Source organism: Arvicanthis niloticus, chromosome 5 (genome assembly GCF_011762505.2).
Source record: "Arvicanthis niloticus isolate mArvNil1 chromosome 5, mArvNil1.pat.X, whole genome shotgun sequence".
NCBI lineage: Eukaryota > Metazoa > Chordata > Mammalia > Rodentia > Muridae > Arvicanthis > Arvicanthis niloticus.
The window spans coordinates 20,468,028-20,495,133 of record NC_047662.1 but is presented as its reverse complement, the minus strand read 5'-3'; the positions used below and the strand labels follow the sequence as shown (position 1 = coordinate 20,495,133).

The 27,106-nt window shown below is 48.9% G+C and overlaps 1 protein-coding gene across 1 annotated transcript; it reads left to right on the top strand.

Moving 5' to 3' along the window:
• The first annotated feature begins 11,314 nt into the window (after positions 1-11,314).
• Positions 11,315-26,682, top strand: Trim63 (tripartite motif containing 63). The gene is made up of 9 exons (XM_034502708.2): positions 11,315-11,698; positions 12,741-12,913; positions 17,398-17,566; positions 18,500-18,595; positions 20,363-20,596; positions 22,176-22,198; positions 22,505-22,629; positions 24,800-24,871; positions 25,953-26,682. The coding sequence occupies exons 1-9, from the start codon at positions 11,540-11,542 to the stop codon at positions 25,961-25,963; spliced, it is 1,062 nt and encodes a 353-aa protein (XP_034358599.1). The 5' UTR covers positions 11,315-11,539; the 3' UTR covers positions 25,964-26,682.
• The last annotated feature ends 424 nt before the right edge of the window (positions 26,683-27,106 follow it).

Sequence of the window (27,106 nt, the reverse complement as noted above, 5' to 3'; positions counted from 1 at the left end):
GTGGGGTGGTGGGGTGGTGTCACATACCTTTAATTCCAGCACTGGGGAGGCAGAGGCAGGTGGATCACTGAGTTCGAGGATAGCTTGGTCTACAGAGCGAATTCCAGGACAGTGGGGGCTACACAGAGAAGCCTGTCTCAAAAAACTTAAAAACCAAAACCAAACAACAGGAGGGCTAGGCTCAAAATGAGTCTTCCTGGGTCCAGAGTTCCAGCTGCGGGCAATCTTGGAGGAATTACGGCCTCCTCCTCTCCTGCAACCGACCCTCCAGTTCCTTTTCTGTACCTACCTCCCACAGAAGTAAGGGCTCAAGAAACCTGCATACACTTTTCAGTCAGATTTCACTGACTATGGCCCTTTCAGGAGATGCTCCCTCTATGTGGCTTGAACAATCGCCAGGCCACCCCCAGCTCCAATTTCACGCCAGGAACCTAAGACTCGGGACATTCCAGGGCTTTGCTTTGCCTCTCCCAAAAGCCAGGGTCTGGGTTCCCATAACTCAGAACAGAGTTAAGGGAGCTAGCCTTGGTTTGGCTTTTGGAATCTATTCTGTCTGGCCTCTGGGCTGCAGGAAGCTGGAGCCTGAGGTGTCAGAGTCAGAGCAGTTGACCCCTGGGGCCAGATGTAGAGGCCCTAACCTCGGCATGGCTGCAGCCTGGGCCTCAGTGGCTCTGGAGTCCAGCCATAAATTTCCGGTCTTGTACCAACATCGCTGGGCTCCCCTGTTTTTGATCCACCAGCCCCATGCAGCCCTAACTGGTTCAGCTAGATTCCAGTTCAAGGCCTGACCATGTGTGACAAAGCTGCTCGCTTTGGGGAAGTCAGGGTTGTGGGAACTAATTGGTGATGTTCCAGGGTCCAAGGCTCTCAGACTTTCTGGCCACTCTGATTCTAAATGTCCCTTAGTTTAATGGCCAGGGCCCAGTGCCTACCGTGTTCTCTCTCTCTCTCTCTCTCTCTCTCTCTCTCTCTCTCTCTCTCTCTCTTTCTCTTTCTCTCTTTCTCTCTCTCCTTCTCCTTTCCTCCCTTCCTCCACTCTAGGTGTGAGTTTCAAGACAAAGTCTCTCCATGTAGCCCAGGCTAGCCTCCAACTGGAGGCAATCCTCTTGCCTCAGTCTCCCAAGTACTGACAGGACAGGTGTGAGCCAGCACATCTGGCTACCATGTTTTCATTGTTATTTTTGAATTGAAAGAGTTTTTGTGTAGATTTGCATACAAATTTGCTTCTGTGTGTGACATTGGGGATACAGTTTGGGGTGTGCTTTTGCTTTATTTACATTTGGTTTTGAGACAGGATTTAATTGTTTAGCCCGAGTGGTTTGTTTGTTTGTTTCAGGAAACATTTTAGATGTAATTCCTTAGCACACTGTTTCAAGGTGTTCTCACAAAGTGAGCAGACCTGGGTCAATCACATCTGGGTCAAGGACCACAACCCTATACTTCAGAAGTGTCCATGGTTCCTCCTAGGGCCCTCCAAGGGTCACCACCACTGCCATTCTGACTTTTGTTTGTTTGGGACTTTCTTGTTTTGAGTTGACCTGAACTTGCTATGTAAACAAAGCTAGCCTTAAACTCACAGAGATCCTCCTGCCTCTGCCTCCTGAGTGTTGAGATCCCCTGCCTGAGCCAGCATGCCCTGCCTTGACTCTTTTGTTTTGTTTTTGAGACAGGGTCTCATAGCCCAGGTTTTTGGCCTCAGATTTGTTTTGTAGCTGAGGCTGACCTTGAACTTCTGACCCTCTGGTCTCTGCTTCCCTAGAATTTGGATTACTGGTGTGCACCAGTACTCTCAGTTTTATCCGGTACTGGGGGTCGAAGCCAAGCATTCAGACAGCACTGTCTTCTGAGGCAAACACTCACCATCTCTGTCTGCTTGCAAAAGATGGTTGAGGCTAGGCTGGTCGACAGCCGAGGTTCACTCTTAGAAGGAATGAGAAGGGACTGTCACCTCAATACCCAGACATCCCCTGATTCTTTCCTGAGTACACATAGCCTCTGAGTCTTGGGAGGGGATAGAGTCTTTGGTCAAGTGGAGGATGAGGGGAAGGGAGCTCCATTGGTACAGCTGTGAAGAAGCCATCATCTATTCGGTGGAAGAATAGATGTATTGTGAAGCCGTATGCTGTGCAAAGTGCCGGGAGCCAACCTTACTCCATTTTGAAATAGTTTTAAGCTTTGTTTTTCCTCAGCTATAGACTCCTGAGAAAGCAAGTGGCCAATGGTCGCTGTGCTCTAAGGAAAGTGGTTGCTGCACCCTGAGCCAGACAAAAACATTGGGGCTGCAAGATATCCGAGGTGGCAGAACACCCAGCTTCTGTGAAATTCCCCCAAACACACTATCCCCTTCCCTGCCTGTATAAATTGCCTGAGAAAATACAGCTCGATGGACCTTGATCAGAAAAATTGTCTTGGTCTCGTTCTTTGCATCTCCTGTCCCTTCCATTCTCACCCCTTCTCTCTTAGGGTCCCTGCTGGAGACCCCAAGGCCGGGGCAGCAAAGAAGCTCAATAAAGTCATTGTTTCCCTGGGAAACAGTTCAGGTGTGTGTGTGTGTGTGTGTGTGTGTGTGTGTGAGACCTTGGTGAACTGAACTCTAATTTGTCATTGGGACTTTTAGAAGGGACAGGGCAAGCATTACCTGCATGTCCTCTAGTTTGCCTTCCCTGAGAAAATTCTCCAAACCCCGGGGCCCTGTGCATGCTTGACTAGCACTCTACAAACGGAGCCACGGCCCCAGGCCTGGCTGCTCTGGCTTGTAGCAGCTTAGGTTAGTCTGCAGGCTTTGAGTGTTCTAGAAACAAGCTCCAGCCTTCAGCTCAGCACTGTTGACAGATTCATCCTTCGTTCTGATCTCCTGTGGTCTCCCACTGTGACCACTGCTTATGTGTTTCTCCCAGTGGTGGGCATCTGGGTTGCTTCCAAGGTTTGTAAGATCCAATGTCATACACACACACACACACACACACACACACACACACACACACACACAAATCTTGCAAGCCTTTGGTAGCTCAAGTCTGTAATTAGCACTCTGGAAAGTTAAGCCAGGAAGACGGCTTCAAGTATGGGTCTAGCCTGGTGTCTTAGAGTTTTACTGCTGTGAACAAACACCATGACCAAGGCAAGTCTTAGAAAGGACAACATTTAATTGGGGCTGGCTTACAGGTTCAGAGGTTCAGTCCATTATCATCAAAGCAGGAACATGGCAGTGTCCAGACAGGCATGGTGCAGGAGGAGCTGAGAGTTCTACATCTTCATCCGAAGGCTGCTAGCAGAATACTGACTTCCAGGCAGCTAGGATGAGGATCTTAAAGCCCATACCCACAGTGACACACCTACTCCAACAGGGCCACACCTCCTAATAGTGTCACTCCCTGGACCAAGCATATATAAACTATCACACCTGGGTTTTATATTCAACCACCTGCCTCAAAAAAAAAAAATCTTTATATGTTGCACAGCTAAAACATGTCTATCATACGTCTTTTGATGATTTCATAAATCTGGCTCCTCAGAGTACAATTGCTGAGCCCTATGTATGAATATATTTACATTTTTGTTATTTTATGTGTATGGGTGTTTGGCCTACATGTATGTCTGTGCACCATGTACATACAGTGACCAAAGGAGGCCAGAGAGGATGTTGTGCCCCCCTACCCCACCCCCGGGAATTACAGACACTTTTGAACTCTCATATGGCTGCTGGAAGTCAAAGCCATGTCTTCTGCAAGAGCAGCCAGTGCGCTTAACCGCCGAGCCATCTCTCCAGCCCCCTGTGTGAATCATTTACATTGTGATTTTTATCACATTGCATTCCCCAAAGTCTCAAGAGGAGCCAATATTTGTTTTGCCAGTTTTATAGAAGAAAATCTGACTTTATTATATGCCTTTGATGTGAAGTTTATAAGCAAATGCAGATAAGCACCCTGCCTCCGTCTTTGTCGGGGGGCTCAGTGCACCAGTGCCCTGTGAACCACCTTTGTGTGCCCTTTGTCTTCTTACCCTTTGACCTCCTCGAAGCACTGACACTCTGTCTGGACACAGCTCCGGTGTTTTTGTCCCTTAGTGTGTTACTTGTCTTTTAGTCTTGTTTATGGAGCAACGGCAGTTTTAAATATAGTCTGTTTTTCCCCTCCTTGTTGTTTGTGATTTGGATAGCTGTGTGTGGCAAGCCCCAGGTTCCAGCTGGTGGGGGTGGGGTGCAGCAACAGCTGGACTCCCAAGACCGGCTCTCTGAGGTACAAGCAAAGGGGCAGCAGGGGCAGCAGAGAGCCACTGGCTGGCAGTGTGCCTGGCACACTTCCTCCAGTTCTTTCCGGGTTCTTCTGAGGAGTTCAGGGTACCTACCAGGGAGGGCACTCTCTTCTCTGGAAGTTCGGGAACCAGCCAGTATGCCCAGGACAGAAGAGGAAGTGAGTGTCCCTTAAACTCAAGCTTGTGTGAATATTCTCTGAGTCTCTTGTCTCTGTCTCTCTGTCATCCTCCCCCACACACACATGCAGAGTTAAAAATGCAATTATCTACTTGGGCTGCCATAGCAACACTAGCAGACTTCAACACTAGAAATGGATTTCTGACAGTTCTGGAGCCTGGGGAGTCCCTTGCTGGGTGTTCATGTACATCATCCTTGCTGTGTGCATGAAGGGAGGAAGGGAACCTTCTCTTGTGGTCCCCCACCACCGTTTTTATTATTTAATTTTTTAAGGCATCCCAGGTTGGCCTTGAATTTCATATAAAATTTATCTCCACATATCCCCCACTCCCAGCTGTGGCTGTAAATTTGGAAGCAAGTTAAGCAAGCTTCTGGCGTCTAGAAATTTTCTGGGAGTCTAAGGCTGGACTTATTACCCAGTGTGAGAGCATATGACGCAGCTTCCTTATCTGTCTGATGGGGATGGAACTGGAGTGGACTTCGTGAACTAATAAATCAGTACCTATAAAATGCTTAGGACAGCCTGGAAAGCCCGCAGTGGCTCCCTCGGCAGCTTGCTTCCTCCGATCCACGCCCTTGTGTGAGCCCCTTTCACTGAGCATCAGGGAAATTCAGCCCAGTAGAATTCAGTCACACCGAGAGGAGTGTCTGGCTATAGAGCCAGCTCAGGGTTCGCCGCTAAGTCTGACCTGAGTTCTATTCCTGGGCCCCATATGGTGGAAGGAGAGAACTGATTCCTGCACGATGTCCTCAGACCCCCACACACTCAAGTACACACATGCAAAATAAATAAATAAAAATTAATTTAAAAAAAACGGACAGTGTGTGACTTCCAGGCCACCTCGCAGAAGGCGCCGCCATTGTCTCGCTTTTCTGAGTCACTTACTCTGAGCCATGGTTTGGGAATGCACCAGGGGACCTGTGCACAGGTACATGAGCTAAGGTCTATAACTTGTAAACACTGGGCAAGCTCTCTTGAAAGTGACTCCCTAGCTCAGATGAACTGGCCTGTAGTCCAGCCAATGTCTTTACTATAGACTCTTGGAGGCCTTGAGCCAGGAACACCAATGTAGCTCTTCTCTACTCTGTGATCCACCAAAACTGTAATAATCAATGTTTTATTAGAGTTTTAAGCTAAATTTGGGGATAATTTGTTAGACGGCAAAAAACAATCTATAGATAGAGGTTGTGGGGTGAGGAGCTGAAGCTGAGGTGGGCGGGCACAAGCATGAGCCTGGGCTGTGTATGGAGACCTCACCTCAAAAAGAGGCCAAGCCAGCAGGTGGCTCACACCAGAAATCTCAGATCTCCAGAGGCTGTGGCAGGAGAATCACCATCAATTGGAGATCAGCCTGGGTTATAATGCAAGTTCCTGGTCATCTGTGCTTACATATTGAGACCGGGTGCAGCTCAATTGGTAGGGTGCTTGGGTAGCATCTGTGAGGCCCTGGGCTCCATCCCCAGCATCACGGTGGACCAGATGTGGTGGTACACACCTGTGATCTCAACACACAGGCATGAAGACAGGAGGATCAGGAGGTCAGGCTTACCCTCAGCCACATACTGAGCTCAAGGCCAGCCTGGGATAAGACTTATTCTTAGCGAACAAACACACAAACATATCTTTAGACTGGCAAGTCCCACTAAGCAGATGGTAGCCAGCCCTGCCCACTACCCAGAATGATACGTTTTGTGAAGACCTGTCATGGATCAGATATAGGCTCCCGATTCGTGCTGGAGAAGGCTAGAAGGCTAGTCACCGTGAAGTCTAGACTCTTGGCCCAGAGAGATCTCTGCTCTACCCAACTGCCATTTCACAGGTCAGCAAACAGAGATGTTGGCTACCTTGCCCAAGGTGACAGAACTGTTGTTGCCTTGAAGGATTTCACCTCAGCTGCTTGGCCCTCTGTGGCCTCTTCATGGCTCTCAGGGACTCAGGGTGTGGCTGCACCACACCTCACACTTCCCAAAGCCCTTTCATGCCCTTCTTCAGGCCCATCCATCCACACAGCTGCCTCTCATGCTTGGTGTCCATGAGACAGCCCCTTTATTTCTTTGATTTTTTTTTTTTTTTTTTTTTTTTTTTTGAGACAGGGTTTCTCTTTGTATCTCTGACTGTCCTGGAACTCACTATATAGATCAGGCTGCCCTCAAACTCACAGAAATCCTCCTGCTTCTGTCTCTTGAGTGCTGGGATTAAAGGTGTGCGACACTATGCCTACCCTAAAGTCTCTTTCTTTAAAGACTGTCCACTCCCCAGAGCTCTCAACTTGTCAACAAGTGTTGTCCCCAGGGACAATAGAAGGCCATGGGGCTCCTGGCCTAGGCTTCATGTGCTGAGTTCCTGGGACACTCTGCTCCTTTCCGTGGCATGTGGGTCAGGCCCAGTGGACATCATCCTGGCCCCTGGGGCAGTGCATCATGCCCCGGAGCCCATGGGTCCGACTCTGCCAACTTTAGCCTCTAGATCAAATGACCATTCGTTTGGTCCTGTCATTTGGGCTGATTCTTCACTGAGGGTGACGTCAAAGCCTATGACTGAGACCTCAAGCCCTAGCCAAACAACCGTTCCTCCCTGTTCCTATTCCTGGGGGAAAGTCCAGAGCAGAGGCAGAATGAGCCCCACACCCTGCAGGAGGGGCAGGCAGGTGGGAGCAGAAAGACACCTGAGACAGATCTGCTTCGTGATGTACTGTGATGAACCAAGGAAGCATTTCAACAAGCCGGAAACAGGAGAGCATGGAAGGGAAGATGGGTGATTCCTTCCCCTGTGGCAACACTCCCCCGGCAATTTTATCATCTTGGGCCAACTCCCCTAAGAATAGGACACTGGGAAAAAAAAAAAAAAAAAAACCCAACCCTTGGGGATCCACTCCAGCAGTTCTTCCCTTTGGCAGATGAAGCCACCCGTCGTGGGTGTGGCCTGCTGGATGTCACATTGCAAGTTTTGCTCAGAGGGAGTCACAGCCTAGGATCCAGCCCTTGGCCAGGGTTCTCTCCTATGATCCAATTGGTCTCAAACTCTCGGGTTTCTGAAAAGTCCCTTTTCTAGTGACAATCCCAACGAGCACAGACTTAGGGATTAAGTTCCAGCCATCCCAGTACCAGTTGTGGACATGTGGTAACCAGACAGTAATCTGTTTCCCCATCTGTCAATCGGAGACAATGATCAGAACCGGGACAGCTAAGAAGTCCAGCCAAGCCTGTCAGTACAGTGTGTCTATAACCCCAGCGGCTTGGAGACTAAGGCAGGAGAATCGGAAGCTGAAGGCAAAAAAGGCTACAGAGTGAGTTGAGACCAGCTCTCTCATCTTGATAATACCCCATTTAAAAAAAAGAAAGAAAGAAAGAAAAAAGATTGGCAACATGATTGTTTAGTCAGAGAGAGAGAGAGAGAGAGAGACAGAGAGAGAGAGAGAGAGAGAGAGAGAGAGAGAGAGAGGTAGTAGGTTTCTTCCTGTAGTCCATGGTCTGTCTCCCCAGCCAAACACTTTGAGCAGGTTTAGGGAACCAGCCACAAGTTCACTATGATGCATCATGGCGTCCTGTGCTTGTTATCTCAGCACTTGGAAGGCACAGGCAGGAGGATCAGGCCTTCAAGACCACGTTCCCAGCTCTACAAGAGACCCTGAATTAAAATAATAAATGAATAATAAGTAAATAAATGAATGAAGTCTGCAATGCACACCTTCAACCCCAGCACTTGGGAGACAGAGGCAGGTGGATCTCTGTGAGTTCATGGCCAGCCTGGTCTACACTGTGAGACTCTTGTCTCCCCTCAAAACAGCCCTGGGCCGGACTCGGCATTGATGATTGGTATTGATCTCTTCAACTACTCATCCCATGGCTTTCTAGTTTGTTCTAATGACTGGTAGTGACTTGGTTTATAACTTCCCGGTGATGCTGCTGGCTGTCACCTGCTTCTGGTGGAGCTTGGCCAAGTGACTGCGGGTCTCTGAACCTCGGCAGATCAGCGGGAAGCAGGTGCTAGCCTCTGCCCCACCGAGTCACCTGGAAGACTGAAAGACAAAAGAGTATGGGAAAGTCTCAGTACCGTGCCCAGCCCATAATAAGCACTCAGCACCTGCTCTAAATCAGGGGCACGGGTCTGAGAGTCGCCCTGGCATTTGTGGCTGTGTGACATGGGCCAAGTCAGCTACCTCTCTGGACCTCATTTCCTGCTGGGAAAGGAAAATCTCAGCTCTCCCTGATGGACAGGTGTGAGGCTCGGATGACTAGCCGTGTCTGGCTGCCCAGTGCCGCCCACATGGGAACTTCCCCATCTCACCCCTTGACTTTCAAAGGCCATGGCCTTACCAGTGTCCAGCCTGGAGGCTGTCCCACTGTCCGTTTGCTGGGACTCTGCACCTGGCCTGTCCAGTGTGGCTGGAGAAAGTCAACAGGAAGCTGTGAATTGCTCCTCCCAGGTGACAAACAAGCAAGGCTCGTCCTCCTTGGACACAGCTGATCTAAAGCCTCTCTCACAACTGCCCAGGCTGCTGCTGCTGCCTTCTGCTTGAACTGTTCTTCAAGACAGGGTTTTTCTGTGTAGTCCTCGGCTCTCGTCTCCTTCTCCCCCCCCCCCTTCAGGTGGTCTGAACGTCCCAAACTTGTCCCAAACACACCTCCACAGAGACACAAGCTCAGACTGGGCTGTGTTTCAGAGCCACTGCTGCTGGCTGTGTGACTTTCCACGGGTTGCTTTGCCTCTCTGTGCCTGACCTGTCTGTCCATGGCTCTCCCACTGTAGACTGTTCAGGTAATGAAATAAAGCAAGTCAAGTGAGTGCTTAGCACAATGCCTGGCACATAGCAAGTGCTCAGCAAACACCAGCCACCAGGATTTGGGAATGAGAGGACCCGCCAGAACTTCAAACATTGACATAAATAGCTTTGGGTTGACCTTGAACTCACAGCTTTCTCCTGCCTTTGTTTCAAAGGCCTCCTCCTCTAATCTTGTTGGGACTGGTTCCTCCTCATCTCCCTTTTCCTGAGACTGGCCCCTCTCCTTTTGGGTCTCCCCCTAAGGTTTTTTGTTCCCTGGGGATAGGTGGAGAACTGAACCCTAAGCCCTAATCCCATGTGCTAGGCAAATGCTCTATCATTAAGTTATATCTTCAGCTTCCTTTTAAAAAACCCTTTAAAAAGGTATTTATTTTTATTCTTCGTATGGGTGTTTTGCATGTATGTACATCTGCACACCATGTGCCACCAGAAGAGGTATCAGATCCCCTGGAACTGGAGTTACAGACAATTGTGAGCCACCATGTGGGTGCTGGGATTTGAACCTAGATCCCCTGAAAAAGTAACTGGGTCTCTTAACTGTTGAGTTATCTCTCCAGCCCCTATTATTTTAAAATTTTAATTTATTTTATTTTTATGTGTATGAGTGTCTTGCCTGTATTCAAGCATGTGCGTCACAAGCATGCAGTGCCCATACAGGCCAGAAGAGGGAGCCAGACCTCCTGGAAAGGAAATAACTGTTGTGAATCACCCTGTGGATACTAGGAGCTGAACCCTGGTCTTCTCCCTGTCTCTTTACTTTTAAAAATGCATTTTTAAACAAGGAAGTGGTTACACACATCTTTAATGCCAGCACTTGGGAGGCAGAAGCAGGTGTTTACAAAGCAAGTTCCATAATAGCCAGGAATATACTGTCTCTTAAAATAAAAAAAATAAAAAAAAAACCCAACGTATTTTGATACCTGTTCTTTTTGGGTGGTGTGGTTTGTAGTGAGAGGTCATGGTGGTGACAGGGAGGGGGCATGTAGTGACAAAGTGTAGCCATTTTGTTATTGGTCTCATGTAGCCCAGGACAGCTTTGAACTCCTGCCTCTGCCTTCTAAGTACTGGGGTTACTGACATTTACCCATCATGCCCTCCCTGCTTTACCTTTTTTTTTTTTTTTTTTTTTTGAGACAGGTTTCTCTGTGTAGCTCCAGCTGTCCTGGAACTCACTCTGTAGACCAGGCTGGCCTCAAACTCAGAAATCCGCCTGCCTCTGCCTCCCAAGTGCTGGGATTAAAGGCATGCGCCACCACCGCCCGGCGCTGCTTTACCTTTTATTCTGAGACATGATATCACCATGTAGCTCTGGATGGCTTTAAACTTTGGGTCCTGCCTCAGCCTCCTGAGGAGCTGGGAATACAGACTTGCAGGTCACTGCTCACTCCTGTCTCCAGAGAGCCATATAGTCTAACACCTGGGAGGGTCTTCCTGGGGCCCAAGAATGAGCATGTGTGCGGAGAGTCCAGAGGAGCCTCTGGTGGACTTCCGGTGTCAGGGCAGGGTTCTGAGGCAGCACAAGGAAGTTCGTGTTTGTCTCCTTTCTGGGCTGTGAGCAAGCCAATGCAGGGAAATGAACCTGTGAAGGCAAGTTGTCAGCCTTGGCGGCAAGCACCTTTACCCACTGAGCCATCCTGCCGGCCCTCAAGAAAGCCTTGTCAGCATGAAGTGTTATGATTGGCTGAGGGCAGTCAAGGTGGGCTGCCCAACATGGGAGTCTCAAAAGACTATTGAAATGCTTGAATGGAGTCTGAGGCAGGAGAAAGGGCTCACAGAAGGGCTATCCCAAGGCCTTATTTTAGAGCAGTTCCAGATCCAGAAAGGGGAACAGACTTAGGTTGCTAAAGGATTGCAGGCTGTTAATCCCTTGAATGCCAGCCCCCCTCTCCCCACCCCCCAGGTTCCATTCCCTTACACCCAATTGACTGGAGTGGGGACGGAGACCAACTTCTGCAGGAAACTAGGGTATCTGGCCCTCCCCTGAACCTGGCTCTGAACAGTCTGTTCTTGTTTACGACCCCCATTACAGGGCAACAGCTATTGCTCACCCTTGCATGTGATCTGAGAGGGCCAAATCTTTGAGGCCTGGAAGAAACTCAAGCCCCAGCCAGCAGCTTGGCTTCGGAATGCTCAGCTGGTCCCCTCCTGGGGCTCATGTGACCGAGGTGCAGCTATAAATATCAGAGGGGCCCCAGACCAAGACAGAAGACGGGCGTCAGGAGACGAAGACAAAGAGGATCCGATTGGGTTTGGAGACAAAGACAAGCCCTCCATTCTACTTGGTGTGACGCAGGTGGAAGAGGCAGTCGCATTTCGAAGCAATATGGATTATAAATCTAGCCTGATTCCGGACGGAAATGCTATGGAGAACCTGGAGAAGCAGCTGATCTGCCCCATCTGCCTGGAGATGTTTACCAAGCCTGTGGTCATCCTGCCCTGCCAGCACAACCTCTGCCGGAAGTGTGCCAACGACATCTTCCAGGTCAGTGCTAGGCAGGGCCCGGACCTGGAATCCCCACCCTGCCCGGTGCCCTCGGAACCCGGATGGCTTCTCAGACGCCCCTCCCTCTCAGCCTAGGACACTACGACCACTTGCTCCATTGAGAAGCCATACAGAGACCCCTGGGAAGGGCTAGGGGGCCGGTGTGCGTAGGGAAGGGGCGAAGGGGAAAGGGGAGGTGCTCCGGTCCTTCTCCACGAGGTACCCATCCAATCCCACCCTGCCCACAGCTCCCTGCTCTGCCTGAACCGCTCGCTGTTGATTCCCCAGTCAAGAGTCAAATACCTCAAGTGATAAAAGGGAAAGGTGGTTAGAGAGGAGAGAGAAACCAGGCCCTGGGGCAGGAGCCAGCTCCAGGGTGGCAGGGGGCCCAGACTTTGGGAGGAGGGTGGCGAGAAGAGAGCATCTCAGAGGCTGCGTGCTCCAACATGGGGGCAGAAGGGACTCCATCTTCCTGAGGAGGGAAAGGGCACAGTTGAGACGACTGCACAGGGAGGAGGGTCTGAAGCCATGACAACGAATGCTTTTCCAAACTCAGGTCTAGTTGCATATGTCAATAATCCCACATTCACGAACCTGAGGCAGGATGATTGCTCAGAGTTTAGGGTCAGTTTGCACTACCCAATTAGTTTGAGATAGCAAGATCCTACCTCAAAAACAAAAACATAACAAAACAAAACAAAAAAAATTTTTTTTCCACAGTTGTCTTTAAAGTAATAGCCTAGGAGCTGGCTCTAATTCTAAGACCTGTGGTATCAGTGGTAAACTGAGGCATAGAGAGATTATGGTTGCTTGTCTAAAGTCACATGACTTGTACTCACGTTAGCTGGTACTGACCCTCTTGCCTTGTTTGTGTGTTTCAACCAAGATACTTCACCACATGGGTGGGCTGGTTCTAGGTCAAGGCCAGGAGCCGGTGGGTGCCCTTGGGTTTGGCCAGTGTGTTTGGAGCAGCTGGGGCAAGGAGAACTGAGACTGGAGAGGGTAGGACCGCCTGCCTCATCTTTGCCTTGGCTGTCTGCAGGCTGCGAATCCCTACTGGACCAACCGAGGTGGCTCAGTGTCCATGTCCGGAGGTCGTTTCCGTTGCCCGTCGTGCCGCCATGAGGTGATCATGGACAGGCACGGGGTGTACGGCCTGCAGAGGAACCTGCTGGTGGAAAACATCATTGACATCTACAAGCAGGAGTGCTCCAGGTCGGTGCGCACCAAACGGCCCCGCCTCCTGCCCCGCCTCTCCCACAGGCCCCTCCCACCTCGGGGAGGCAGCAGCCAGATTCACCAGCACAGAGAGCCAATACCCTCTACCTCCGATAGAACCTCGGTTCTTTAGATCTGGGTATACCAGGGGCATGAGAAAGAGTCCTGAGACTAGGGTGCAGGTGTGTGTGTGTGTCTCACTGTGTGCATAAGAGGAAGAGAGGGAAGGAGAGAGAGAGAGAGAGAGAGAGAGAGAGAGAGAGAGAGAGAGAGAGAGAGAGAGAATGAATGAGAATATGCAAGCCCTTCATCCTGTGGGATCATCCCTATATAGAAAAGGAAATGGAATCTCAAAGGACAGAAATCAGTTAGGTGTGGTGACTCAAACCTATGAACCTATCACTCGAGAGGCCGAGACAGAGGGATGGATTACAATGAGGTTCAGGTCAGCTTGGCTTACAGAATGAGACCAAGTTCACCCCTTCTCAACAATAATATTAATAACAACATCAACAACAACAGTAATTATTATTACTGTTTTGGACAATTACCCAAAGTTTACCAGTTGGGAAGGGGGTGATCTCGGCGGAATTTGTGCATAGCAGGGGCTGTGTAGTGTTGGGCATCAGACTAGAAAGTGACACAGCTCCTTGGGTGATGTTTACAAGGAAGGGCTCCTGGCTGGGGCCCAGTGGTAAGACTTCCTGAGGTGAGGCACCCCTAAGAGCGCCCTGGGTGCTGGGATCCCCAGCACCAATGCCAATTGGTCCATTAACCCATCAATCAAGGAAATCAGAACATGCCAACAAGAACTGATGTCCATGAGGACTGCTGTCCTCCTGGCCTCACAGCCTAAAACCTTCACCAGGCCAGTGAAGATGGGGCATATCTGTAATCCCAGCATTTAGAAGGCTGAGACAGGAAGGCTGAGAGTTCAAACCCAGCCTGGGTAGCCAGACTCAGTCAAGAGAACAGACAATAGGATTCGTGCTCGTCAAAGAGGTGCAAAAATATTATATATTCACAGAGTATTGAGTGCTGCCCTGTGCATTTCCTGTCTAGTCTCTCCGTGAACTCACAAGGCCACCTCATACCTGAGAGGGTGTGACCAACTCCATGGTGAACATTCTCCTAGCTCTCTCTCTCTCTCTCTCTCTCTCTCTCTCTCTCTCTCTCTCTCTCTCTCTGTGTGTGTGTGTGTGTGTGTGTGTATGTGTGTGTGTGTGTGCACTCGTGGTAGAGATTGGACCTCACTGGGCAAATGCTCTACCACTGAACGACATCCCCAGAGCTTGCATTTTCAAAATGGAGCCTTGACATGTAGCTCAAGCTGGTATCAACTTGAGAGCCTTTTGTTTCTTAATTTCAGCTTTAAACATATATTTACTTTATTTTGCTTACATATAGGTGTGTGTGTGTGTGTGTGTGTGTGTGTGTGTGTGTGTGTGTGTGTGTGTGGATGCACGTGCCTGGTATCTGTGGATATACTAGAAGAGGGTACTGGTTCCCTATATTAGTCAGGGTTCACTATAGAAATATAAAACATGCAACACACACTAGTTGTGTAGTCCACAAAGCTGGATGTCTTAGCTGGTCTTCATTATATGTCAGAGGCCCAAAAGAATAGGGTCTAATGCCAGTAAAGGAACAGACTTGCTAGTGAGATTGAAGGCAAGCCAGCAAACAGAGTGCTTCCTTCTTTCATGTCCTGAATATTGGCTGCCAGGAGACGGTGTGACCCAGATTAAAGGTGGATCTTCCCACCTCAAAAAAAGATATAGATTAAAAGTGGGCCTTCCCACTTCAAATGATTTAATTAAGAAAAAACTCCCTGGCCAGGCAGTGGTGGGACACACCTGTAATCCCAGCACTCAGGAGGCAGAGGCAAGTGGATCTTGGTGAGTTCCAGGCCAGCCTGGTCTACAGAGCGAGTTCCAGGACAGCTAGGACTACACAGAGAAGAAACCTTTCTCAATAAACAAACAAGCAAACCCAGCCACTTGGGTTTTAGTTAATTCCAGATGTAGTCAAGTGGGCAAGATATAGTTATCAAAATCACCCTGGAACTAGAACTGAAGTTACAGACAGCTGTGAGCTGTATGTGGGTGCTGGGTGAACCCTCATCCTTTGCAGGAACGGAAAGCTCTTACTGGCTTTCTCTGTTACATTGTGTCTCCTGTAGGTAGCACACAGCACTACAAACGGACATTGTTGAGCCCCAGGCATGGTGGCATATGCCTGTAATTCCAGTTAATTGTGAGTCTGAGGCAGGAGGATCTCAGTTTCAAGGTTCATCCTGCCTGGACAACTCAGAAAGATATTGATTCATAGTAAAAATATACTAATCAGAATAAGGGTCTGGGAATGTAGGTCAGTAATAGAACTCTTATCTAACACAAGGCTTTGTCCAGTCTCTTCCACAAACAATGCATACATATCCTTTTTTTTTTTTTTTTTTTTTTTTTTTTAGAGCTGAGGACCGAAACCGGGACCTTGTGCTTGCTTGGCAAGCATTCTACCACCGAGCTAAATCCCCAACCCCCTACATATACATTTTAAAAATATTTTTTATTTATTATTATTATTAGCGTGTGATGTGGGTGTGAGTGTACACCCACTGTGGCCCGTGTGTGGCCGTCAGGAAACAACTCTGTGTAATCAGTTCTCTCCTTCTGCCTTTACATGAATCCCAGGGATCGAACTCAGGTTGTTAGCCTTGTGCTGCAAGTACCCTTATCTCCTGAGCCATCTTGTCAGCCCACAGATGCTTGTTTTGGATCATGGTGATGGTGATGTAATTTATTAGTATACTTACTTCAGCCTAATGCTGTTGAGTTTTGAAGATCACGTTGTGCCTTGGAGGTTTTCCCTAATGAGGAAAGACAGTGGTAGTTGCCCTTAAGCAGGGTCTGTTCAGAGCTCCTCGGGCCACATTCTGGCATGGTTGGAACAGCTCTGAGAGACACTCGGGCGTGAAGGACTGGGATCACAGAAGACAAGCTAGTGTTTGACCCTGAGGCCTGGCCACAGGGAGGGAGGTGTTCTCAGGCAGCAGGCCCTTTCCATCCTGCTGTACACTCTGTACCACCGTCCCAGGGCATCGCCACAGGTGGCAGTGGCACCAGGGAAATCCCTGTCCCTATGGCTATGGTGTGGGGTTTCTGAGCTCAAAGATGAAAAAAAAAAAAAAAAAACCAAAAACCCAGTATTTGGAAAGGGACTCCTGGAGGAAGCAGTAAAGCCTGGATGTGACCAGCCATGCTGGGCTGTGGGGAGGTGCCACAGGGACACTGATGGAGAATAGTCACTGTTGGAGATGGATCGGCATCGGGGGCGGGGGAGTGCAGACCTGACAGCTTATCCTAAAGGAATGTAAGGTCTAGCTAGCCTCGACTCTAAAACCCCAGTCAGGGCTGGGAAACAACTGATGTTGGAGAGGAACATGCCAGGTACCCTAGTCAAAGGAATCCATAAAGGGAGAAGACAGAAAGAAGAAACTCTGGGGCCAGCTAGATGGCTCAGTGAGTAAAGGTGCTTGCCGCCAAGCCTGATAACCCGAGTTCTATTCCCCTGGACCCACATGGTAGAAGGAGAGAACCAACTCCTTCAAGCTGTTCTCCGATCTCCATGGATGTGGTGTAGCACTCATATCCCTCCCCAAAATGCATGCATATTAAAGAAATGCAGTTTTTAAAATGAGAGAGAGAGAGAGAGAGAGAGAGAGAGAGAGAGAGAGAGAGAGAAATATATATATATATATATTCTGGGCTGTGGAGAGTCTTTGTGTAACGGAGGTTTGCTCTGGGCTTCTATGTAGCCCAGGCCTCCACTACGTGCACTTGTATGGCTTAGGGTGCACAGACTGCCCCCTTCTCTGAACTCTAGGACACCCTCAGGATGTGTTTACTGAGGTACTCTTTTTACCTGTATTTTATTTCCAAGGTCAGTCTCCGAAGAAGGTACTGTATGTTATAGACTCGAGGAAGAAAAACAAGCAGGCTTCCCTGCCCGGTTGGAGGGTATAGTCTCATGGATTAAATATAGACGTGAAGGCAGCCATCAGAATAAATGGCCCAGGCCCCAGCAACCAAATCTGTGGGGTCTATAATTAGAGCACAGGAGGTCTGGCCTCTCCTGCTGCTGGGCCACGGTGGGCCAGTTCATTTCTTTCCTGCGACTCTGTCGTGTCTCCCATATGGTTAGCATCTTCTGGTCTGACTGGGATTCTGGGGTCGTCCCCATGCCCTCTGTGCCAGCTCAGGCCAGGTCCAACACCGGAGCCTGAGTTTTAAGGTTGGAAACTGGTTTGTTTGGTAGCATTAGCTTCCTTGACCGCGGGCTCCCAGAAGTTAAAAAGGAGAATGTTTGGAGCAGCCTGGCCCCCTGGCAGCTCGAATACGGATGGGTGGCTTCTGGTGCTTAGAGCTAGGATGAGACAGGGAGATGGGACAACCCTGACCTGTGATTCTCCTCCACCTCAGTCGGCCCCTGCAGAAAGGCAGCCACCCGATGTGCAAGGAACACGAGGACGAGAAAATCAACATCTACTGTCTCACGTGTGAGGTGCCTACTTGCTCCTTGTGCAAGGTGTTTGGGGCTCACCAGGCCTGTGAGGTTGCCCCTTTGCAAAGCATCTTCCAAGGACAGAAGGTACTGGCTACAGCTGCTGTGCCCAGATGATTCTGGGGGTGGATTTGACCCTTGTAGATGTGCTGAGCCGGCCTTTCAGGAATAGTCCCTCTTAAGGGACTTCCCAGGCCACAGGGACAGCAGCCGTTGCCTCCCTGGGGGAGGTGGCTGAGCTCATGGGTTATACTTAGAGCCACTTGAGAGCACCTGGGTGTGGTCACAGGGAGGAGTCCATGGCTTCCCTGTCCTGTCTACTCTGTGGTCCCACCTGAGCCTCTCATGAAGCATAAGGCAGAGGTGAGGCTCTTCCCTGGGCCATGGCAACCCAGCATCTGCCATGCAGTGAGTTGTAGCCCTACTTTCTGAACAATCTGTTTGTCACACTCCACTCCTCTCTCTCTCTTCTAGAACTTTTCAGTTCTATTCCTTCTCTCAGAAAGTAGCAGCTGGGGATGGTAGCACAGGCCTTTAAGCCTAGCACTCAGGAGGCAGAGGCAGGATCATTATGAATTTGAGGCCAGCCTGATCTATATATATTGAGTTTTGGGCCAGCCAAGGCAACACAGTAAGGCCCTGTCTTTGAAAAAACAAGAGAGACACACACAGAGAGAGAGACATAGAGAGGAAGAAAGAAAGAAAGAAAGAAAGAAAGAAAGAAAGAGAGAGAGAGAGAGAGAAAGAGAGAGAGAGAGAAACTAGTTTTCTTTTTGTTCCTTTGTCAGTGCCTTGCTGTGTATTTTGGGTTCCTCAGCTCCCCTCTCTGGGCCTCATAAAAGATACATCTGTGGTAGTCTCTGCTTTAGACATGAGCTGCACCCCAGAAGGAGGGATAGCAACACTATTGATGACTCTGTCAGACAGAGGGAGCATGGACACCATGTTGCTATAATGCTGTAGAAGCAGCCGGCACTGAGTCTATTTCTGTCTCTCCTCTCTCACCCCGCTGCCATCCAGACTGAACTGAGTAACTGCATCTCCATGCTGGTGGCAGGGAACGACCGAGTGCAGACTATCATCTCTCAGCTGGAGGACTCCTGCCGAGTGACCAAGGTGAGGGTGCAGAACCGCCCTGTCAGGCGGTGAGGGGTTCAAGCTTCCAGTGCAGCTGCTCTCTGGGGAAGACCAGAGCTATGAGTGCAGGTGGGGTTTGGAGTCTTGGGTGCCCCATAGAGATGGCAGGAAGGGACGCAGTCATTTCTCCGTTCCCTTGGCAAACACAGCAGCTGTGTCAGATCCTGCCGAAGGACAAGACAGACCCCCATTGGTCCCTGACTGCAGAGACCCACCAATGTTTCCAGAGTTACTCATTTTGCTGTAGAGCAAAACTCCTAGACCTTTAAAAGCTCACACTTGACTCAGATTATGAAAGCTCAGAGGCTCTGGAATGATGCAGGATGCTGCACTTCTTCCTTGCTTAAATTTTATTTTTTATGTATATGGGTGTTTTGCCTGCACATGCCTGTGCACCATGTGTGTGCAGTGCCAGAGGAGACCAGAAGAGGGAGTCGGATCCCCTGGAAAAGGAGTTCAAGATAGTTGTGAGCCACCACATAGGTGCGGGGAATTGAATCAGGGTCTTCTGGAAGAGCAGCCAGTGCTCTTAACCACTAAGCCATCTCTACAGTCTTCTTCCTGTCTTTCTACCTTTTATTTGATGTTTGTTTGTTTGTTTGTTTTTTGGAACAGGTTTCTCTGTGTAGCCCTGGCTGTCCTAGAACACTCCCTCTGTAGTCTGAACTCAGAGATCCACCTGCTTCTGCCTCCAGAATGCTGGGACTGAAGGTGTACACCACTGCCTGGCAGATTTGACTTTTTGAGACTAGGTCTTGTGATGACCAGGACAACCTTGCATTTATATGTAGCCTAGACTGCTCTTGAACCTCTGCTCCTCCTGAAACTACCTGCCAAGTGCTGAGATTACAGGCATCAGGTGCCTGGCTGGAAATTTGCATTTCTACTGAGAGTTGGCAGGCTGTTGGTTCTACAGACTGCAGAAGGCTGAGGTAGCTTTCTTAGCCAGATGTGATGGCACATCTGTAATCTCAGCATTTGGGAAGTGGATGCAAGAGGATCAGAGAAGTTCAAGTCCACCTTCCTATACATAATGAGTTTGAGGCCAGCCTGGGATACACGAGACTGTCTCAAAAACAAACAAAAACAAAAGTAGAGAAAGAAGAGGAGAAAAGAAAAGAAAAAAAGAAGAAGAAAGCTTTTCCATTCCTGGAAGAATATTCAAAATTCTGCTCTTCCTGGATGTGGTGGCACACAACTCTAACACCAGTGCTCAGGAAGAAGAAGCAGGTGCATCTCTATGAGTTTGAGGCAAGCCTGCTCTACACAGTGAGCTCCAGGCCAGCCAGGGCTACACAATAAGAACCTGTCTTGAAAGAAAGGAAGGAAGGAAGGAAGGAAGGAAGGAAGGAAGGAAGGAAGGAAGGAGGGAAGGAAGGAAGAGAGGGAGGGAAGGCAGGCTGGAGGGATGGAGGGAAGAAAAAATCTGGTCTCTTCTTGAGATGGGGGTGGGGAGGAGGGACATCATAAGCCCAGGTGGGCAGAGCTGTGGAGTGCAGAGGAACATCATTATCCTTCTGAGAGGCATCTCATTCCGAAAGGTGCCACTGCCAACCCATTTGACTTTTTACTTTAAGACAAAGGCTCACTAAGTTGTACCAAGTCAGCCTTCCGTGCAGGCATTTTCTTCTCCTTAGCATCCTGTGCGATGGAGACTCTTCTTGCTGCAGAGAGTTCCTGGGGCCCTTCTTTCTCAGAAAGTGGGTTGGGACCCCATGGGATGTAACTGTAGGATTCTGTTCTCAGGAAAACAGCCACCAGGTGAAGGAGGAGCTGAGCCAGAAGTTTGACGCCCTCTACGCCATCCTGGACGAGAAGAAGAGTGAGCTGCTGCAGCGGATCACACAGGAGCAGGAGGAGAAGCTGGGCTTCATCGAGGCCCTGATCCTTCAGTACCGAGAGCAGCTGGAGAAGTCTACCAAGCTTGTGGAAACAGCCATCCAGTCCCTGGATGAGCCCGGAGGGGCCACCTTCCTCTTGGTGAGTGCAATCTGAAGGGATGGGTAGATTTGAACTATACTCTTTATTTTTTTAATTTCTTTTTAAAAATGATTTATTTATTTATCTTATGTTTATGAATACACTATCACTGTCTTCAGACACACCAGAAGAGGGCATCGGAACCCATTACAGATGGTTGTGAGCCATGTGGTTGCTGGGAATTGAACTCATAACCTCTGGAAGAACAGTCAGTGAGCCATCTTTCCAGCCCGCTATACTCTTTCTAAACCCTCAAATGGGCAGTTTAAATCTTGGTGAAATGACAGGCATCTCGCCACTACAGGCTCTTGACTATAATCCTAGTTCTTGGGCAGCTGAGACGGGAGGATTGCAAATTTAGGAGAAATCAGGGCAGTTTGGTAAAATATTATCTTAAAATAAAACATGCCAGACTAGGCTTGGTGACACATGACTTTGATCCCAGTACTTGGAATATACATGCACAGGTGAGAGGATCTCTGTGAGTTTGAGGCTAGCCTGGTCTATATAGCAAGCTCTAGGCTAGCCAAGACTGCATAGGGAGACCATGTCAATAAACAAGCAAACAAACATAAAAAATATTGAGGTTGGAGAGAAGACTCTGTGCTGAAGAACATTTCTTGTAGCAAACACTTTTAATCCCAGCGCTGGGGATACAGAGGCAGGCAGATCTCTGTGACTTTGAGGCCAGCCTGGTCTACAGAGTAAAGTCCAGGACAGCCAGAGCTGTCTCAAAGAGAACTTGTCTCAAAACACAAACAAACAAACAAACAAACAAAAAACAACCAACCAAAGAAAAGTAACATTTTGGTTTTGTTCTTGCAAAGGACCTGGGTCCAGTTCCCAGCACCCACATGGTGGCTTACAACCATCCATAACTCCAGCTCCAGGGCACCCAATACCAATTTCTGGCTTCCAAGAGCACCAGGCACATATGTGGTGCACACACATACATGCAGGCACTCATACATACACTTAAAACAAAAATAGATCTTTTACAAACAATATCAACAAAACCCAGAGGGGAAGGGCTGGAGAGATGGCTCAGGGCTCAAGAATACCTATGATTCCTTCAAAGTACTCAAGTTAAGTTCCCAGTACCCATGTCTGACAGCTTAAAAATGCCTATAATTCCAATTGCAGGAAAATCTGACACCCTCTTCTGACCTCTAGGAGCTGCAACATACATACATACATACATACATACATACATACATACATACATACATAGAAAAATTTAAAAACATACAAAAAAACCCTACAATACCCAGACCACGTGCCTTGAAGCTTTTATGGTCTGCTTTGTCCAGCTCATGGTCTGAAAAGGAAGTTTGGTTGACTCTCATTCAGGAGACTTCAGACATTGTAAGTGCTTGGTCAGAGACCCTAGTTTCCTGACAGGACAGTGGAAGCATACTGGGGTACATGCTGGCCAAGATCTCTGCTAACCTGGGACAAAGAGAAAGTGTCTGAGTTCTAACAGGACAGGAATCAAGTTACGCCTGTATTATGGAATGGTACCTGGAGTCTATCTATCCTTGGGGGTTTCAATGTTAACCTTTGTTCTTTCTCTCCACAGAGTGCCAAGCAGCTCATCAAGAGGTCAGTGTTTCCACGACTGTGGCCCAAGACCCTAGTTTCCCCCAGGGCTTCTGACACCTGTCCAATGAGATCTTGTGCATTAGTTCTCCAAGGATTGGGGCTCCCCCACCCCCAACCCCGACCATGTCCCCTACTTTCTTAGATCATCCACTCGGCTTGACCCTAAAGAAGAAGTGTTCTCTGTCTCTTCATCTCCTCTGTTCAGGGATGGATTGTGGGGCTGAGATGGACCCACATAGAACCAAGGCTAAGCTGTCCCTTCCTGCAGGGAGCCCGAGACCTCACCATGCCTCTCTCCTCCCACAGCATTGTAGAAGCTTCCAAGGGCTGCCAGCTGGGGAAGACAGAGCAAGGCTTTGAGAACATGGACTACTTTACTCTGGATTTAGAACACATAGCAGAGGCCTTGAGGGCCATCGACTTCGGAACAGGTAAAGGAAGTGACGACACTACTTACTTGCACATATTTGACCTTCGAAAGGCAGCGTTCCTCTTGACCTCTGATGGGAAGAAGATTCATTTAAAAAGTCAATTTTACATAGTCAGTGTTGACAGGGTCTCTCTATGGAGCCCTGGCAGTCTTAGAATTCTCTAAGTAGACCAAGCTGGTCTGGAACTCACAGAGATCTGCCTGTCTCTGTTTCCTGAGTGCTGGAATTACAGGCATGTGCTCATCATGCCTGGCTCCACGGTCAACTTTGTGATGAATACAGAGCCTAGCACAGTACCTGGTACATAATTGTTACTAAATAAATTCTGTGTGGCGCCAAAGTTTATGACATCTGGCATTAGACAGATCTGACTTCAAATCCTGATTCTGCCATCTGTGTGACCTTTGGCTCTTTGCCACCCCACCACCACCTTTGTGGTCTCCTGTTTTGGTTGCATTTTTGGTTTTTTGTTTGTTTGGTTTTTTGGTTTTTCGAGACAGGGTTTCTCTGTGTAGTCCTGGCTGTCCTGGAACTCACTCTGTAGACCAGGCTGGCCTCAAACTCAGAAATCTGCCTGCCTCTGCCTCCCAAGTGCTGGGATTAAAGGCATGCGCCATCACTGCCCGGCATGGTTGCATTTTTGGAAGGATCCATTACTGGTGATCAAACACAGGGCTTGGAGTCTTACTTAGCATTTGGGAGGTTTAGGCAGGAAGATGGTGAGCTGGAGACCAGCCTGGGCTACATATTCAAGGATATTCAAGATAGGTTGCACTGTATGAACATAACTTATCGGAGGCTTGCACTGTCCACGGCACTCCCAGCAGGGGGAACAGCATTTCTTGAGCTCACTTATAAAGACCAAGCTGGCCTCGAAGTCACAGAGATCTGATGGCCTCTGTCTCCTAAATACAGGCATTAAAGGCATGTGCCACTATATCCAGCCCTGAGCCCACTTATTGGTTGGACTTTCCATGCTCTGAGCACCGAGAGGCTGTTGTAAAGATGTAAATTCCATCACTTAATACAACTCTAGGATGTAGCTCTGTTAGTGCATCAATGTGTAGCTTAGGAAACTGAGTTTAAACAAAGCAATCCCTTGTTCAAGGCCACACAGCTAGTAAGTAGCTAATGGAGAACTCATTTGGGGCCACTTGACTTACCAGACTGTCTGAGGACATATGAGACAATATGAAGACACCATGGGACCTGCCCATAGTGATTCTCTGGGGAAGACTCTTATGAATAGTAATTATGGTTTAGATTAAACACTAGGCCCCCTGTATTATCAAGATTATACATAGATCCTGGGTCTTTGGCTGGAGGGTTTACTTGACAATTTTGTTGTTTTGCTTTTTTTGTTTGTTTGTTTGTTTGTTTCTTGAGACAGGGTGTCACTATGTAGCCCAGGCTGTCCTTGAATTTGTGGCTAGTCTCTCACCTCAGTTTCCTGAGCGCTGGGTTTACAAATTAAAACCATGGTAGGCGCTCTGGTTTGTAGACGGGCCTGTGAAATGTTGACTCTGCAATTTCCCAAGGCCTGGAAAGGTGTGGGGAGGGGACAGGGTCCTGTTAGGAAGATTTGAAGGTCACACCACAAGGTGAGAAAGTGTGAATCCAGGTTGTGGGGTTGTGGTTGGGAGATGGGGGATGGAATGGAGACATGAGACTGTCCCACTCTCCTTAACTGAACTCCTCCACCCCCCCTCCACCCACCCTGGCCAAGACTGCCTCTCTGTGGACTGAGAAATCAGGCAAACAAGGAGATGCTGAGCCAGCAGATTTCAAAGGCTGAGCAAATTCCTTTCAGCCAAGGACTCTGATCCCTGAGAATAGGAAATGTTTATGCTGTCTCCCCTTTGTGATGAGTCTGTTCCGCTGAGATGCACAAAACCCTAAGGGTGCCTCCTGCCTCCCTGAGGCTGCAGATAGGCCAGTGATGAAGGATGCTAGTGTCTTGGAGCAAAAGAACTATGATCTGGGAGGAGGAGGCATGGGATGTGGAGGCCGGACTCCATGAGCTTGAGTCTCACATGCCACCTCCCAGGTCCCTGCTGCCTTTAAGTGCCCGGTGGGGTCCAGAAATGGGGACAGAGGTCCCCTCTAGCCAATCTTCTAATAGCTGCTGTAAGAAGCCAGTCCCATCCTAACACACTTGGTCTCGTCACAGATGAGGGTGAGGAGGAGTTTACTGAAGAGGAAGAGGAGGAGGAGGAGAGCGTGTCCACAGAGGGTAAAGAAGGTAGGAGCCCCGCCCTTGTGCTTTCCCTGATGGGAATGCCAGGCTACACATTGCCAGGGTGTGTGCTTGGTGTCAATCTTCGTTCTCTGCTTTTGTTGCACATGGGGGGGGGGTTATGCACACATACACACGTGTCTGCACACTTCTGTGCTCAGGGGTGCCCATGCAAAGGCCCAAGACTTACATCCAGGATCTTTTAGATCACTCTCCACTGCATTCACTGAGGCAGGGTCTCTTAATAGAACTCAGAGTTCATGGATTTGCTAGTCTAGCTAGCCAGGCGGCCCGGGGATTCATTTTCCTATCTTCAGCTTTCTGGCATCACAAGGGCTACCATGGTCATCTAGCATTTCTTTGAATGCTGGGGATCTGAATTCTGGCCCTCGCCTTTATGTGGGGACCCACCCACCAAGCCACTTTCCAGTTGCTGCTGCTTTCTCCTCTCCCCCTCTTCCTCTATCTCCTGCTCTACCAGCAACACTACCACCATCCTCCTTTAATGTACCCATAGTTTGCTAGGAACTCACTATGTTGGGGGGTGGGGGACTGCTGGCCTCTTAGACCTGGGATCAAAGGCCTGCACCCTTACACCTGATTAGTGTTCAACCCTAGTTACTGGAGCCAAATTCCAATCCAGCTAAAGTAACCAGCTCCAAAGAGTTTAAGGCAGCCGTTCTCAGCCTGTGGGTTTCGACCCCTTCCAGTGTTGGGGTGGGGGTGGGGGGGCGGGGCGGGTAGAATGACCCTTTCACAGGGTCACCTGAGACCATTGAAAAACACAGAGATTTACATTACAGTTCATAACAGTAGCAAAATCACAGTTATGAAGTTGTAATGAAAATAATTTTATGGCTGGGGTCCCCACAACATGAGGAACTGTACTAAAGGGCTGCAGCACTGGGAAGGCTGAGAACCACTGCAGTAGGTTACCTGTAGCCCATTGGATTCTGACCGATAAATTCCACCCAGGCTAGAGATGTGGAGACTTGGCTTTATTTGGTTTGTCACCACAGCTCAGGAGGCCCTGGGTCCTCTTGAGTCTGTGTCTCATCGTGAGTCTGTGTCTGATTTTCTCTTTCAGGACACCAATGAGGAACTGGATGAGTGAGATCTGCTCTGGATGCAGAGATGGGGGAGACTGGGGGAAGGGTACAGGCCCATCTTGGGAGGGGGTTAGAGCTCCTTGGGGGCACAATAGGGAAGTGTGTCTTCTCTCTGCTCAGAGAGCAGGGACTAGTGTAGACCCCCCCCCCCCACCCAACTGTGTCCAGCAGCTGCTGAAACACAATTGGAAATGTATCCAAAACGTCACAGGACACTTTTCTACGTTGGTGCAAAATGAAATATTTTGTATGTTTTTAAAATGTGATTTTTGTATATACTTGTATATGTATGCCAATTTGGTGCTTTTTGTACGAAAACTTTTGTATGATCACTGACGAGCGAGTGTCACAAACAGGGAAGGAAGCCAAGCCAATAGAGCTTCCCACTTCCTTTCCTTGGTGGGAGGGCTGGGTCTCACTCAGAGACCTTGAGAGGAGCAATGTACTGTATATTTCAGTGCCCACCCCCAATCATGGGGAGGACTGAATTTATGTTATATGTTGTTTTAATAAATGCACAAGGGGCTGGGCATTGGGGCCCACACCCTTTGATCCCAGTACTCTAAAGGCAGAGGCAGTTGGATCTCTATGAGTTCAAGGCCAGCCTGGTCTACATGGAGAGTTCCAGACCAGCCAGGGCTACATAGAGAAACTCTGTCTCAAAAATAAAAATGAAAAAGAATAAAAAATAAACTCACAACGCTCTTTTCCTGTAACTACGAAAGAAGTGTGATTTCATTCAGCTTGAATGTGTGTGTGAGCGTGTGAGAGTGTGTGTGAGAGTGTGTGTATGTGAGTGTGTGTGTATGTGTGTGTGATGTGAGTTTGTGCATGTGTATGTGTGTTGCTAGCAGTGAAACTGAGGGTCCTGGAAGCACGAGATGAAAGTTCTACCCTGATCTACAGGAGGGCCCACATCAGACAACCTCTAATCCCAGCACTTGAGCGTTAGAGACAGGCCAATCTCTGTCTACAGAGACAGCGGGTGTCAATAAGCAGAAAGCCTGATGGACGGCATAGCCAAGGCTAGATTTACCTATCCCACACTTCCCCACACTTCCCAATGTGAGCTCCATGGAGAACCAGCTCTGCCACAGGCCTCACAAAACAGGTTCTAGTTCTCCCAAAGACC